Raw genomic sequence first — 15,763 nt, 5'->3', positions numbered from 1 at the left:
CATTAGCAGCATCGGCCATTGTAATTTTTGCCAATTTTCCCTTGCCACAACCAAACTTTGCATAAATTTCCATGCATCCTTCGCGGCATTTTAAGCTGTGCGAAAAGCACTGCTTAACCCATTAACTGAATGGCGCTAAAGTTGCCCAAAGTGTTTGCAGCATATTTCGAAAAGTTTCTCCATTGATTATGGGTGAACAACTTTAAAAACACGGGACAAATAAGGCTTTGGTTCGGTTAAAGTGACTTTAAATTGGATTGGGTCAGCAGGAAAAAGTAGGGATTAACGTGCTAAGAACGAGTTCTGCATATGAAGATATTAGTTTCGTGAGGAAACATAATTGAACTTTATTTGAGATGATTTAAGGGCTACGAACAAGTACAAGCTAACTCTTTACTGAAACTGAAGCTGGATATGCTCAACTCTCGAATAAAAAACCAAAGTTAAACTTTATTTGCTGTTTGTTTGTTAACCCAATGGAACAGCTAGTGAAAATAACACTTCGTGGCGTGGCATGCATTTTTAAGCTACTCCAAACTTCCTAATGGGTTAACACCACACACACACTCCACAAATTTGGCATTCGTCTCACTTAAGTCTCGCCATGTCTCTATCAATATGATGATTAACTCCTTTATTTATGTGCCACAGCCGATTCGCAGCTGATTCCGCTTATTGGCTTACGTGCAACCTTACACTCCACATGCGCCTCTGTTCGTCGGGATGCGCGCAGGATGCCTCAACGTTGGGGGTAAAGTGCATCAATATTGCATTTTCCATATTACTCGTATGTTTTACAGAGCTTTCTTTCTTTGCCGTGATAAATAAATTGAATGAATCGGCTCAGTGAAAGCGGATCGTAACATCGTAACTGGGGGGATGCACTTTAACGTTAATTACTCTGCGTGTCTACCGCTCATCGAAATTTTATGAGTGGCTGGGGTGTACGGCACTTTTCGGGGTTAAGTGCCAATGAGTACAGATTTTCTCTGCAACAGTGCCACATTGCAACATGGCCACATATATGTAGTTAATATACAATTCAATTTGATTTTTACACATTTCCAATAATTAAATAAAAAGTGCTGCACATGTGGGCACGGTACTCAAAAGACCCCTCAAAAGCTTTTTACCATCGCTCCAGCTATCTCATGAGCTCGAACATCCACATCCGGTGGTCCTTGCTCCATGGCAACAGGGAAAAAACTTTATAAATTATGCCAATCAAGAATAAGCGCGTTTTAAGTGCGCTAACTTCCGAGGGGCATGGACTGAAAGAAAAATTGTGAAAGAGCCACATTCCATACATATACATATTGCCCCCCTTTTGACGCCGTGGCTTGATTATTGATAATGACTTTGGTATGAGTTTTCAGCGCAAAAGTTAATTTAATTATGGCAATTCTTTTCGACCCCCGAAGGATTGTGTTGCCCGAGATGTGAGAGTGAAACAGGCAAGCGGTTTATGCATACAAATTGCTCGTTTGATCAAGTTGTTTAAGCCAAAGGCCATTACAGTGAATGCAAAGTAAATGGCAGCTAAAAATGTGAAATTAAAATGTGGAATAGTGTTTTCATATCTCTCAGTTGAGCACTTAAAATGTGGGCGTTTTCCCATCCTTTTTAATGCCTATAATCTTAAGCCGACGAAGTTAATAAATTCTACTTGCTTTTCTGCACCCTTTTAAAAATAATCTGTAATACTAAAATCCAAGTCTTGCAACTAAAAGTATTCTCGTTCGGCTGAATAATCTGTAATACTAAAATCCAAGTCTTGCAACTAAAAGTATTCTTGTTTGGCCGAAAAATCTGTAATACTAAAATCCAAATCTTGTAACTAAAATTCTCGTTTGGCTGAATTAATGATTAATTGTAATGGATTACAATGAATGTTATAAAGAAGAGACTTTAGGCTTCAAGTGAATTAAATACAATAAAGTGAAACACGCAAATTACGATCCTAACGCCCCAAGATATCGGTTGTCCCATTGAGCGTTGCAAACGACTTTCATCAATCCAGTCTGTAATTAACTCATAAGTGGGATGCTCCGATTATCAATCGAAGTGTGTCGGTCGCCCAGCCGTGGCATTTGCCACCCGCAGGGCACAAAATCGACGGATTCCTTTGGGTGCATTTCCAAGGACGGACATTGTTAGTCCTGCTCGGCAGTTAGTCGCGCGTTTATAATTAAAACGTAATTGCCGCAATAAATTGCACAAACCGCAACTGCCAGCAGGAGCAGTAGAAGAGGAGCAGCATTTTGCTGTCCAGGAGTGGCAGAATAGAGCTTTTACCCGCCGATTCGCATTACATGTGCCACCAATGCAGGCAGCCATAAAAAGAAATGTCTGATTACACTGGTTGGCAACAAAAAAAAGATTGTTAGGAAACCTTAAAATAATGTTTAGAAACTGGTTTTAAAGGTGTGTCAACTGGCGTAGACGTAATTGTCTCAAAGAGCAGTGAAAACTATATTATATCAAATGCAATTACCAACGCAGGATGTTAATGATATACATAGTAAATAACGTTAAAAGCTGTTATAGGAATAATCTTTTAAAAAATATAATAAATATACAAATAACTTGCGTTGCACAGTGTGAAGCGCAACACGACGCCCTGGGAGATACTCACAATGTGGCGCCCCCGATGTACATGCTGCCCTCGAACGGGCCGAACTCCTCCTCGGGCAGCAAATCGAGCATCTGGTAATCGGTGTTTATCATGAAGCGCACATGATACTGGTTGTAGTCGATCCATATTTTATGCCACTCGCCGCCGTTCAGCCGGCGGTGCGAGTTAATGACCAGCTCGCGGGTGGTGCCCGTGCTCAGGGTGAAGGTGAACGTGAGCTGGTCATCGCCGGTCAGTGCCACCATGAACGAGGGATAGTGCGGCCGGATGGGTGGCTGGAACAGCAGGATGGCCTTCTCGCCGGTGGTGCGGAACGAGAAGGCGATGTCGCCCTTCCGCCAGCCGGGCACCTCGATGTACGACTGCGATGTGGTGAAGGTGACCACGTACTTCTGTGTATCTGCGGGCAAACGGGGGGTGCAGTCATTAACTAGTGGCTAATGGCAGATGCAGTAAATAGCTATATCGAATGCCAACACAATCAGTGGAAGCATGGAAAAATATCCTCACATGTCTTGGAACTGTTACAAAATTATATATGAGCTTTGATGATTTAATGATTATGATGATGTAGTGATATATTTTTCCCTACTGATGTATTTCATTTTTGAATAATTTTTTTCTTAGCAAATTAGATTTACTCACTTGTTTCCACGCACTCCAGGGGACCCAGAGTAATGCGACCCTGGGCCTCGTCGTCCATATCCTTCTGCTGCAGGAAGTACATATTTGTGATGCCCAGGCTCTGCGGATCCTGGTAGTAGCCCTCATCCGAATTCCATTTGTTCTCCTTCACATCGCAGTTGCATGATTGATTCGGGTCCACGCACGTCTTGTTCACGGAGCACGGGCAGGCGCCTCTGCAGAAGAGTTGGTTTCGTTTGGATTTTATTGTTTTTTTTTGGGGAACGGAAAAGTTTGGAAAAAAGGTGAAAGGTATTAGAAAAAGTTCGCATACATTTGCATACATTTGGGTCGCAGATCTGCCGGCTGTTTGACGAGCCCGTTGAGTGACCGACTGGGCTACATCCGCCACCGCACCTCCCGTTTTTTTTTTTTGGCTTTTCGGTGCGGCATTTATGCAGAAATATTCGTTGGGTATCAGCCAATTTGAGGATGTATCAGTGACAAGGCAATTAGGGAGCTATCAATTTCAATTATCAAGGGGGCTAAAGGGAGTTTATTTAAGAAAATTGAAGCAGATATTGTGCAAAGTTCAAAGTTTGGAGTTCAAAATGAAGTACGGTGGACTTAACTGTAGAGATTTAGCGGATATGCTTTGTTTTGTACAACAAATCAGTGTTCTATAACCCAGTTTTGGGATTTTTCATTGCAAGAGTATCGTGTGAAGCGAAAATTCCTATCCTTTCCCAAATGGCACTCCTCCTCCATCTGCTGTTTGTACTTGCTGCGGTTTGGGCCTGCATGTGCCGCTTCCGTTTCCGCATCCGTGTTGCAAGATCCGCAACGAAGCCGGCACAGCGGCACACAAGCCAACAAACAAACGATGCTGTCAAATTTTGAATGAGTAAAGACCAAACTACGAGCCAATGATGGATGGCCAAATGGTTTGGGCCAGCACATGCACACATCCGGAGACTTTAGCTAGAAGTTAACCCATTTTTTCTTGACCCAGACCAGACTGTGTGTGTTTCGTTTTTCGGTCGTAGCCAACCAGAACGCCATTCATTCATGGCGGCAAACAAACAAACAAGTGCCAGGCAAAAAAAAAATGAAAATGAAACCAAAGTCGGAGCTGTTAAGGTTTTCGAATTGATTTACTGAAAGCGGAAATTAGTGACGCAGGCCGAAAGCAGCAAAAGATACAAAAAACCGAGTGGCAGCAACAAGCGACTGGAAATTGCTGCCCCCAGATGTTGCCTACTTGGCTGCGCATGATGTATTGTCAAAAGGGTTCAAACAGGGCCGACCTTCACAAAAACTGAAGTCATAAGACGAGGTTTTGCAGCGAAATTAGGCGTAAAGACTAAATTTGTGTGCTCAAAGCCATTTGTTTTAAAAAGGTCTGCCTTAGCAGGAAAAATTACACGGGCCAACTTTCGGCGAGCTGAAAATGAATGGAACATATGAATGGGTAAGCTGATCAATCGACTTAGGAGTACCAGCTATATAATATTTGGAAAATAATTCAGTTATTTTATTGATCTGAACAAAAATAGGTTTTCTTCATTATGTAAGGCTTATAAATACGCTTTTAGTTCTTTAGTTCTTTAGTTCGCTTTTAGTGCTCGCCGGGAATTGCATTCATATTCTGGTCTTGCAACATTATTTGCAATACAAATATATTGAAAGGAATATACCCTTCTGCAAAGTATAAAAATAAGAGGCATGACGAAAGAGTTGTTCGACAATATGGTGGCTGAGCACACAAAAAATTTGGATGGGACAGAGGGACCGGGAAGAGATGTGCCAGGACTTGGTCATAAACCTTATTAGCGCTGGGGCGGAAACATATTTGCCTGACATAAATACCAAGCTCCGGCCTTTTGTTTTGCACTTTTGCAATTTTGCCGCATTCTTCTCCACATGCCGCTGATTCCCTTCGGTTCGTTTGGCTTTTTTAAGGGTTTCGTTAGCAGTTTACCTTGGATAAACGGCATTTGGTAGCCGGTTATGCTGCCCAAGCTTTCGGCACCATAAAATTGTATGCTCGAATGCATGGCAACAAATGCGGCCGATATAACTTTGAAGCAAAAGGCCGATGAGGGTCGAAAAAGAAGGCAAATTTCAAGAGCTAAGCACACACTAGATCTTGGTCAGTTCAGTGGGCCGAAGTCCATGACAAATTAAACAGGACAGATGGCACCGAAGTGAAACCACACACAGACACACACACAACTGATGATTGTAGAGCACTACACATACGAGTATCGATGCCTTTTGAAAGTGAAGTGAAGTTGCAGTCAGTTTTGCCCGGAAAATAGAACACAGCATCTGTGCGTGATGGGTAAGTACGAGTATGTCAGATAGCATTAGGCGAATGTGCCTGGCTGCCTGCCTGCCATTTGTATTATGCATGTGCGAGCAATTAATTTAAGTTTCGTTTACCATTGAAACGCCGACACAAAGGGCAAGCATTTACCCAACCCCCAAAATTTTGGATTTATATTGTTGGATTACCGCACGTGCTATATTGTCCACTGGCTCAGAACGCACACATAATTGCACGGGGAATCGGAGGAAAGCTGGGTGGGTTGGATTGGGTTGGGTTTGGTATACGATGATGATCTTGGGTGCAACAACAAGTTAAGCAAATAGACTGCAACATTAATTGTGTGGCGAGCGGTGGACCAAAATCATCCACAAGCTTGTAGTCTTAGTCTTAGTTTCGACTAGTGGGATGTCGAAGAAGGGATTTTAAAGCATACACAACTTGGCTTTAGACAATAAGTAAAATCCCTTAAACAAAATAAGAAGAATTATAATAAAATCCCCTATTACATACTTTTGTATAACTTATTAGGTGATTAAAAAAACTAAAATAAAATTCTGTTTATATTTTCCTAGCCTATGATCCACAGTGCCATGAGCCCTTTGCCCTCATCCACTTTGGTCTTGTTTGCGGTGACGTGGCCCAGCACGTAAATCACAAACACCCAGCTTCGGGACTGGGTGTGTTACCAACTCTTACCTCTTGACATTGCCCAGGAAGTCGACGGTGAGATTCTTGGCCGAGGATGTGAACCAGGTGGCCGAGTGCAGCTCCAACTGAGCCCGGTAGCAGTCGTACTTGATGTACTGAGTGCAGTACAGTGAATGCGAGATGAGTTCCTGCAGCATGTGGGGTGAAAATTCCCTATATCTGATGTTGAAGCTGAAGTCCGATTCCCTGGCGGATCGCACATCCACTTGACTGGGCAGATTGTGCTCCACAATCGTTTTGGTGGCATTCTCCAGGCTCTGGAAGTCGCACTTGACATGGGCGGGTGGGAAAACACCATTGCCATCGATATCGATGAGATAGACATCCGATTTGGTGAAACCCAGGAGTGCCAGCTCCTCGCAGGTCTTTCTGTATTTGGTAAAGTGACAATTCTTGCCGATATAACCAGTGTGTTTGCAATCGCAGGTGACTCGATCGTCTTTTACAAAGCACTTGCCGCCGTGCTCACAGGTATTGGGTCTTTTGCAGGGATCTATGTAGTTGCAGTTGTCCAGGGCAACCTTAGAAATAAATATTAAAGGATAAATCGTAGAGTTTCTATATTATAAAATCTATATTACCTCTCCCACAACTCGTTCCGTTTTGACCACATGTCGGGGTTCGATCAAATGCCCATTGATTTCTATATCCCGTATACAGCCCACCAAGCCCATGGCTGCCGACTTTAAACTACTGCCAATGATCAGCTTGTCGCCGATGTTGAAGGTTAAGCCGTACATCTGGCTGAGAGTGTGGCGATAGTCCACCGTGAAGCGAATCTCGCCCAGCTTATAGTCCAGCTCCACGCTGTGCCAGGAGGTGGCCCTATTGATTTTAATGGTGGTCGAGTGGGTTATGTTGTTGTTGACATCGGGCACCAGATCGAAACTTAGTTTGTCCGACGTCAGACGTATCTAATGGATGGACGGCGATTTTGCAATTTCCGTTAGTCGCACATTTCCGGTGGAGTTGCAATTTTATTTTTTTTGTAGCAAGAGCGGAGCCATTGTTGCCGCCGACGGAAGTTGCACGTAGAGACACGAACAAAACGCGAAGCCGCGCATTAGCGTGTTGCCAAATATTAGTTTTTGTCAGCGACATCGACGCATGTAAAGGGGGGAGAGAAAAATACAAAATTCTGTTAGCATTAGGAGATTTGAATGTGTGTGTGTACGTGGAAATAAATCAAAATTGCGAAAATGCCTGAAATGCTGGACGGCGCACAACCGCATTGAAAAAGCCCGCTTTGGCCATGCACAACACACATTTCAATTTAAATGCCTTTGTGCATTAGCTTCGCTTAAATCATATTACGCATACGCCACGTGGCCACGTTGAGTTTGCCATTTGCCGAATCAATCGGCCAGTTCGATGGCGTCCGTTGGGAAGGGGGGTTGGGGGAGAGTAGTTGTTGAAATTGCAGCCCATTAATTTGCAGAAATGGAAAGGGGATTTTGTAGCGGATTCGGAATGGTATTTATACACGGCTCTTTATCATTCGCTCGACCATAGTAACCAAATTGCGCTTTTCTTGGTGTCGTATGCAGCAATAATTACTACTGCCATCGCAGGAATGTGAGCTTGGCTAGGATGCTGTTTTTAGGAACTAGTTCCAAATGAAAGCACATATAGAAACCTTTAAATTCTAAATAAATACCCCTGCAATTCACTAACTATCTGATTGCTGATAAACGAAACGCCAATGGAGTTTAGAGGTCAGCCAGATAAGCGCTGAAAGTTACAAATTTTATGGACAAACAAATCGGGCAGCTAACCTTGCCGTAAGCTATTTATCTATCTACAAAACGGTTTGCCATAATCCTACTAATTTGATAGCCATATATGTGCATATATAAATATTTTCCCCGTTTGCTAACTGCAGTCTATTATTTTGGGAAATGGCAAAAAATATTTATTGAAATTTCATGAACTTGTTGGTGCCGCTGATGATGCAACGCAGCTCAGCACAGTTGCAATTTGTACATATCCCTATAAATAAAAGTACCAACAAGCTGCTGAGTGTGTGTGTGTGTGCATAGTGTGTGTGGTGTGTATAGTCCGTATTTATCTATGCTCATTGTGTTTTGCGCTTTTGCGCCGCTTATGCAAAATGGCAAACACTCAAATTTTATTGCATATTTCATTAGATTTTTGTCAGAGCGTTATGTTTAAAGGCAAACACATTCGTCGCACTCTGTGACAATATTTCAAATGATTTTTATTCCTCCGTTGCCAGCGTGATTTTTGTTGTTTTGTTTGCCAATTTCGCCCATTTGCGCGCTGTCAATAAATTCGATTTTTGATTTGTGATTCGCGATTCGCGATTTGTGCGGGCGCATAGTTTTTATGTCACACCCCTCCCCCTTTCCATAAAACCGAACCATCCAATGCAGCCTGTGACATGACATTCCATGTAGCATGCACTTGTTTGGTCTCCTCAATGGAAGGGTTCTATTTGGGTTTTTGGTTTTTTTTTTTCGCTACTCGAATCGAATGAGTGACAGAGGGGTCGAAAATACTGTTGGCAATTTATTAGTTTGTTGAGCTTCATACGCAACACGCAGGTGGCAATTTTGTGGCCTACGCCGGGGTAAATAGTAAATAAATAAAGCTCGTAACTGATGCGTTTTTCGAGCTGCACATATGCAGATAAAATATGGCGATACTATAAAGCTGCGGGCAGCCTAATAGCTTTAAGTGCGAAAATGCATCAGATAACAGCGAAAACTTATTAAAATCTATAATAAATAGGAATTAACTTCGGAAATGTGCGTAAGAGTACAAATCAATACACATTGTGGCATAACACATTACGCAAAGACACCAATGAAATACCATTTTAATTCCTAGACCTATTATTTTTACACGAATTGTGTGTACTATCAAGTTGACAGGCAGCATTTGAATAATTCGCGAAATAAAAAGTATAAACAGAGCCATATTATTAAGCCTGACACAATCAATTTAGTATTAATTTGGGTGCGCATAAATCGTCAAATGGCAAATAAGCCGTAGAGTCAGTCGATGCAAAATTGAATGGCCTGCTGCATAAATATTCATTGGCATTACAGCAACATCAATTTTATTGCAATGCCAATAAGTCAGAGTCTCTGCAGTGACATTGTGGGTTTATTTTTGATGGGGCAGTGCGACTTGCAATCAAAAGGAACAAAATCAACAATAAAATGCAAATAAATACGGCCGGAACACATGCATATTCCCTTTACGTACGATAAAATGTTCTACGAACATTGCCCAAATAACCAAGTAACCAAATAAACGTTCTTCTTGGACAGGCCAAGACAAGGTTTATTTGTTTGTTTGCTTAAATGCAGATAAATGCCTCTGACATCCATATGAACATCCACTCAGAGGCAGGACAGTGTGTGGGATTAAGTTGGGTCTTTGGGGGCAGCATTGTTGCCCCAGTGGCAGCATTAAACTGTTGAATTGTTTTTGTGATCGATTACAACGCACTTTTATGCCGGACCTCAATCTGTTTGGCCCAGTATCGCTCTCTGCTTGTCTGGTTATAAATTGGTATTTCATGGACGCATTTAACTTGCTTTCAATTGTTGTACGACGCTCCTGACATAAATCTATAAAAATTGTTATTTCAAATAAATGGCCGGCCACGAAATGTTATAGAAAAGATAAATGAAACGTTTGTTGTGCCATCATGGTTAATGTCGTTGTTACGAGTTTCTTCTTCAATGTTTCCGTTTATTCATAAGAATTATAGATTAATTATTATTAAAGTTTGCTTATATCTATACGTTAAGCTAGTCTAGATGAGATATTTTCCTCTGACAGAAGCTTATCGTCTGAGCAGATAAAAGATAGTTAAGAATTGCTGTCCCTGCAGCAGCACACAATCGCTTTGGGCTACCGACGAATGAATAATGCCAAACAATTACAAAACAGTAAGCTCATTTGACTTTTCATTGCATTAGCCGGAGTCGAGTTTCACTCAGCACCGCTTAAATTTAATTGCATTTTCCGCATTTCCCCAATGGCAGTCCGTATTTTTGGGTACATTTTCCATAACCCCACAATGTATGCTACACTGCATGCACACATATGCATGCACACATATGCAGGCATGCCTGCGAATCCTGCCAAATGCGGATGTGTGTGTATGTGCGGTTGTGTATGCGGGTGTTTTTGGGCTGGCACGCAAGCCATCGCAATGCAAGTTGCAGAAGCAAACACACACACACACACACAGTAGCAGTTGGCACAACCACATGCACATTTGATTTGCATTTCATTCTCTCAGTCGACGGCTCATTCGCTCTGCTAAGTCGTCTTAAGCAGCACGTCTCTCACTGCCAGCGTCCGGCTGTTGTCTGTGTGTGCGTGCCTGTGGCTCTGCGTAATGAGTGTCTGTGTGTGTGTGTGTGGCTCAAAAGCTCAAGGAATGAACGTATGTGCATGTGCACTAAGAGCACTGGGGAAAAGTGCACAATTTATGAACATAAATATAAAATGACAGCGGATAGTTAAGATATTTCAATATTATGTTTTCAATATCTGCATCTTCTAAAATCTTATGATAAGATACCTTTTTTAAGCCCCCTTTTCTTTCGGTGCACAATGCCTCGGCGATTGCTTGAATGCTCACACTTACCTCCCAAAAGCCATTTCCGGCACTGGTCGTTACGTCACTGTAGGCCAGCACCGCGCCCGGCCGACTGCTGCGGAAATCGAATTTAATATTAAATTCCTCGGCGTGATTTATGGGCCACCAAATGTGTGATGTCGCAAAGGGATAGGTGATGGGTATGACATTCACTTCGTTCTCGACAAACTCCGCCTCCAGCACGCCTGACCCAGAAAACGAGATGAGATTGTACATCGGGTACGTAAGTGAGTATGCCAAATATGTCGAAAGCAAATCGCTACACACTCGATATTAAATTGCTCGCCACTCACCGTGATAGTGCACCTTGGGATTGCCCCGCTGCAGTTCGTACAGAATGGAGATGTCATTGTAGTAGACATACTTCAGGCTGCCCACGAAATTGTTATGGGACGCCAGGCCCTTCTTCTTGTGCAGCTCTGGTCCACCGCCGAAATATATCTCCGGATCGAAGAGCATATTCCCACTGGCCGTGGCCGGCAGCTCCAGGACCTTTTGCTGTTGATCCAGGATAATGCTGACCGTTCGCTGTTCATGCAGTATCGTCAGATTGTGCCAATAGCCGCGGGTCAGGTCGTCGGTGAGCACGGTGCTCATCACATTGTCACCAAAGTCCATTTCCACGTGCACCGACTGGTTCTTAATGGATGCCGCTATATACTGATGCTTGAGTGACTCGCCACTGGCGTAGAATAGCGCTGAATCGTCGAAGTTCGTACGGAACATCAGACTTATACGCCTGGTGGAGGAGTGCACTCGATCCTTCCAGTCGTATATCCTGTAGGACACATAGCTGGCACCGCGTAATGTGATTATGGTGGCCGCTGAGGAAAAAATTGTTGCGGTTATTGAATAAATAATGCCATTGTATTCCTAAAGAACACTGAAATATTTGTATACAACTTTTTTTTAGCCATTAAAATCCATTTAATAGTTATTGAATGATATAAATTGGTTTTATGGTTTAAGCGTGCCAATTACTTGATTTTTTATTTCTCAAGGATGCTCTTTAACAAGAATAAATATAATAATAAATAAATACAATACTAAAGCTAACTTATAAAAACTAAACTTTATTTGTTTTTGTTTTCATTAACTACAATTGAAACTGAAAATTGTAACCGGATACTCATAAAAATAGCCAGAAAAAGGCGTTCGCATAAAACACCTGTTAACTTTTTCGATGCGAATGAAATTCTTTGGCGTATTTTGCATTTTCATATATATAATTCGGAATGCGAATTATCCGCCAAAGTACTTTAAACTTTAAAGGTTCTTTGCTTTTTTTTACTCCCTCGCCACTTGGACATTATCTGCGCGCTGCACACAAAAAGAAAATGCAGAGGAAAACGAAACACGCAGATTATATTGTTTGCTCTATGGCCGCCTCTAGGCATTCGCCTGATGTTCCTGTTTTTCCCACTCTTGGTCCAGATCCACTTGGCCACTTGTCCTGTCCGTGCACCAAATGTGCAAATCGTGTAACGCGCCATTTTCGCGCATTTTTTTGTGGCCGCTGGTGGTGCAGTGGATAGTGGTTGGCCTCCATGGGTGGTGTGGGTGGAGTGGGTGGAGTGGGTGGAGTGGGTGGAGTGGGTGAAGTGGGTGGTGTGGGTGGAGTGGGTGGTGCCGTGACAGCAGCCGCGTTTGGGCCGCTTATCTGACACGACACACGTGGGCCGCGCCCAGCCGATAACGCATCACGACCTATGCAAGCCCACATAACACTACACTGAGAAAAGATTTTGGAGCTAAATTACCAAAATTTAGGGAATACAATTATTAAAAAGGCTTTATCTAAAGGCTATACCAACTGATCAATGTAGCTTATGATTAAATTAAATGTATGATTTTAGTTTGATTAGAGCTTATTACTTCCTAAAAAACTATCAACAAACCAACATACAATTCCTATTTTCTCTACGTTTTTGCAGTGCCCTAGAACCAACGCAAAAACCAGTTTACTTCATAATTTTATTTGCATTTTGCTGGGGAAAAAACATTCTGCTGCATTGGACCACAAAGGTGTGCTGCAATTTAGTTACTTTCGAGTGCAACCCGTTCGTTGGACTTATGTTAATGCAGTTGCATAATGAGGCGGACGATGTATGGCCTCCCATTAGAGCAGGCCACACCGCGTGACAATCACGGTTTTCTTGGTCTTGCCATTTTTGGTGCCGAATTCGTGGCAATTTTGCAGCACTCTCAGGCCACCGCAAACCCGTCCAAAGATGACCCGCTGCCACGGAATCACCGATGGCTTAAAGCTGATGGTGTAGCTGAGGAGTCCCTGGGGAAAGTGACGGCGATAGTCCCATGGATATGATATCACGCCGGTCATCTTGCTGGGATCCAGAAAGGAGTGCTTAACGCTGTGGTGATTGCGCAAGGGATCATCGCCATCCGGGACAAGTTCGCCCTCCATCCAGAGATTGGAAAATATTCGCACAAAACGATGGCAACCCACATCGTTGTGGGTGGCCATACGCACGAACTGCAGCACCACTTCCGGACTCAGTTCGGTGTAGAGTTGCAGGAGTAATCTGCCCAGGAACTGGTTATTCTCCCGCACCGCCAGATCGAAGTATATTATGGGTCGGAGTAGGATGTGGGCACTACGTTTGCCCAAGCGGGGCGATGGCATATAGGGCAGGAATGCACTGACCGTTTCATCGGAGGCCTTTTGCTCGAGGGGCTTGACGGGTGTCACCCAAGGATTGTGCGAGTCCACCTTGGACTTCACCTGCGAGAGGCGGCACCCGAGCTGCCTGTTCTCCTGGCTCAAACGGTCTGCCAGCTCACGGATCTTGTTCCGATTCGACTGAAGGGCGGGAAAATTGCGATTAAAGCTATCCACGCCCCCCTTCAGTCGATTGGTCTTGCTGATCCGTCCAAGGAGTCCCAGATTTTGTCGAAAAATCGCCTGTTTTTGGGTAAACTCGCTGGCCAACTGGCTGCGATTGAGAAGGCGAGCATGATAGCCCAGCGAGTCACCCGTCGATTTGATGCTCTTGAGACGCCTATGGTCGATCTGCGATTGCCGTACTTCAATCATGCTTTTGTAAGTGATCGGATTCAGGTCCTTCACTTTGCCAGCAGATTTCATTATCTTTCGAAACTGCGCATAGGTAGGCACTTTATTGTTCAATATCTTGGCCCGCACTTCCTTATTTTGCAGCACCAGTTCCTGGGCCACCTTTTGGGCACGCAAGTGAATAGATCGACTGGTTGGAGTTTTAACAAAAAACTCCGAGAAGCCAGGGTTATTCATTCTGCTTCAAGAGGGTTTACTGTACACTGTATTGGCGAATTCCGCTCAAGATTAACTTGCAAATTTGTGGACTTGGCAATTTGTGGCGATGTGTTTGTGTTTGGATTAAGCAAACTAAAACACAGACAGCAAATTGCTTGGGTTTATCGAGTGTGACTTATTAACAAACAGCCAGCTTAGTTCTTACAAACATATCATTTGAACTTTTAAATCTAATATATTCAGCTGAATATAATCCCTTATTTTAAGTCTGCTATGAAAATAAGAACGAAACATCAAATTCATTTGATTCCTTTGTTGTATTAATAATGTTGTATTGATTTTTGGTAATGCGATATACGAATAACTTATTTATTAAAGCCATGGCACTAATTTAAGGTGTGACATTCCGTTTTGGGCAAATGAGACCACAATACACTGTTTTGCAGTTTGTGTGTTTTAACACCTTTAAAAATAAATTTTAATTTAAACGTGTCTCTCTAAATGGAAACTTTTACTCAAGTGTCTTATTCAATTTTGAAAAATAATGTTAATTAAAATTGAATCGCTTAAGCTCAACCTTGCTGTAGTATCGCAACTCACCCAATTTAAAAGTATTTCCTAATATGTGCCTTCCCAGCAATTTTGGCTCAAAGTGGGCCAGAAAAATGCATCTCTGCCAGCTGCATGATGAATGCCAGTTGAGCTGACAACTGTCGACCGAAGTGGAGAGTTGAACTAAGCTCGGAGTCATCATATCACAGGACATGGCAGGACATAGCAGGACATGCTGCCATGGCCCACCCTCAATCTGTCCTGTTTGCGAGCATTTCAATTCGCTTATGCCGGAAGAAGGCGAAAAATCTTGTAGTCTCTTTCAGAAATTTTGATGCCTGGTTTTTCGGGGGCTAATGATTTCCCCAACTGAGCGCATTTCGTTGACACTTTTAGCATGGAAAATGGCAAAAATCGGAATGAGTGTAAATAGGGGCTTTTCCGGGCTTTTCTGTGTTCAGGGGGTTCAGGGTGAAATCCACATGAACAGGCTCGTCCTTGTACTGGTAGTTGTCATTTTAGTTATTGCATTACAAAAGCGTCTGCGTTTGATTGTGTCCCGTTTCCCTTATACCCTGTACGAATTTGAATTTTCACCATTTTCGTGCACTGAGCACAAATAGTGCAATTGGGACTTGTTTTAACATTTGCCAAAAAAAAAACAAAGAGAAAAGAGAGGCTAGGATACAAAAAATCAAGAAAATCTTCTTTAAACAATATATTGTAGCAGTATTAAAAAGGAGTTCAGACACCTAGTGATATCTCACTGAATAAATGTATTAATTTCATTAAATTAGTAACTTTTTTCTCTCTGCAATACAGCTGCACCGTGCGATATGTGCGAGCTTTTAATGGCCTGACACTGTTTCCGTTCCAGGAGCAGTTCAACATGCAACCGGCAAACCGGCGGGCGGTGGGCGGTGGGCGGTGGCCGTTGAGCGGTGGGTGGTGGTCCAGTGGGTGGTTGTAGGTGTGGGTACGGGTGTGGGTGAGGTACATCTGTGTAATTTGCTTGCA

General features: G+C 42.9%; 2 protein-coding genes across 6 annotated transcripts in view; both read right to left on the bottom strand.

The window, feature by feature from the left end:
- The window catches only part of LOC122618209 (contactin-associated protein-like 2), a 61,242-nt gene that overhangs the window by 26,638 nt on the left and 18,841 nt on the right, over window positions 1-15,763 (bottom strand). For all 5 annotated transcript variants that reach the window (XM_043794455.1, XM_043794456.1, XM_043794454.1 and 2 more), the window contains exons 7-12: window positions 11,235-11,765; window positions 10,930-11,126; window positions 6,881-7,213; window positions 6,288-6,820; window positions 3,281-3,495; window positions 2,636-3,035 (exon numbers count right to left, since the gene is read on the bottom strand). In XM_043794455.1, the coding sequence (XP_043650390.1) occupies window positions 2,636-3,035; window positions 3,281-3,495; window positions 6,288-6,820; window positions 6,881-7,213; window positions 10,930-11,126; window positions 11,235-11,765 (2,209 nt within the window). The remainder of the gene's footprint in view (window positions 1-2,635; window positions 3,036-3,280; window positions 3,496-6,287; window positions 6,821-6,880; window positions 7,214-10,929; window positions 11,127-11,234; window positions 11,766-15,763) is intronic.
- LOC122618212 lies at window positions 12,902-14,381 on the bottom strand. Its single transcript, XM_043794461.1, has one exon. It carries the CDS (start codon window positions 14,210-14,212, stop codon window positions 13,061-13,063), a length of 1,152 nt encoding a protein of 383 aa, XP_043650396.1. The 5' UTR covers window positions 14,213-14,381; the 3' UTR covers window positions 12,902-13,060.

This window comes from Drosophila teissieri, chromosome 3L (assembly GCF_016746235.2).
Source record: "Drosophila teissieri strain GT53w chromosome 3L, Prin_Dtei_1.1, whole genome shotgun sequence".
Classification (NCBI taxonomy): Eukaryota; Metazoa; Arthropoda; class Insecta; order Diptera; family Drosophilidae; genus Drosophila; species Drosophila teissieri.
Note: the sequence above shows the minus strand (reverse complement) of the source record. Positions and strands in the feature narration are given on the sequence as shown.

What these genes read in the sequence shown, in the direction of transcription:
- LOC122618212 (XM_043794461.1), bottom strand. Translation starts at nt 14,212, where the DNA reads ATGAATAACCCTGGCTTCTCGGAGTTTTTTGTTAAAACTCCAACCAGT.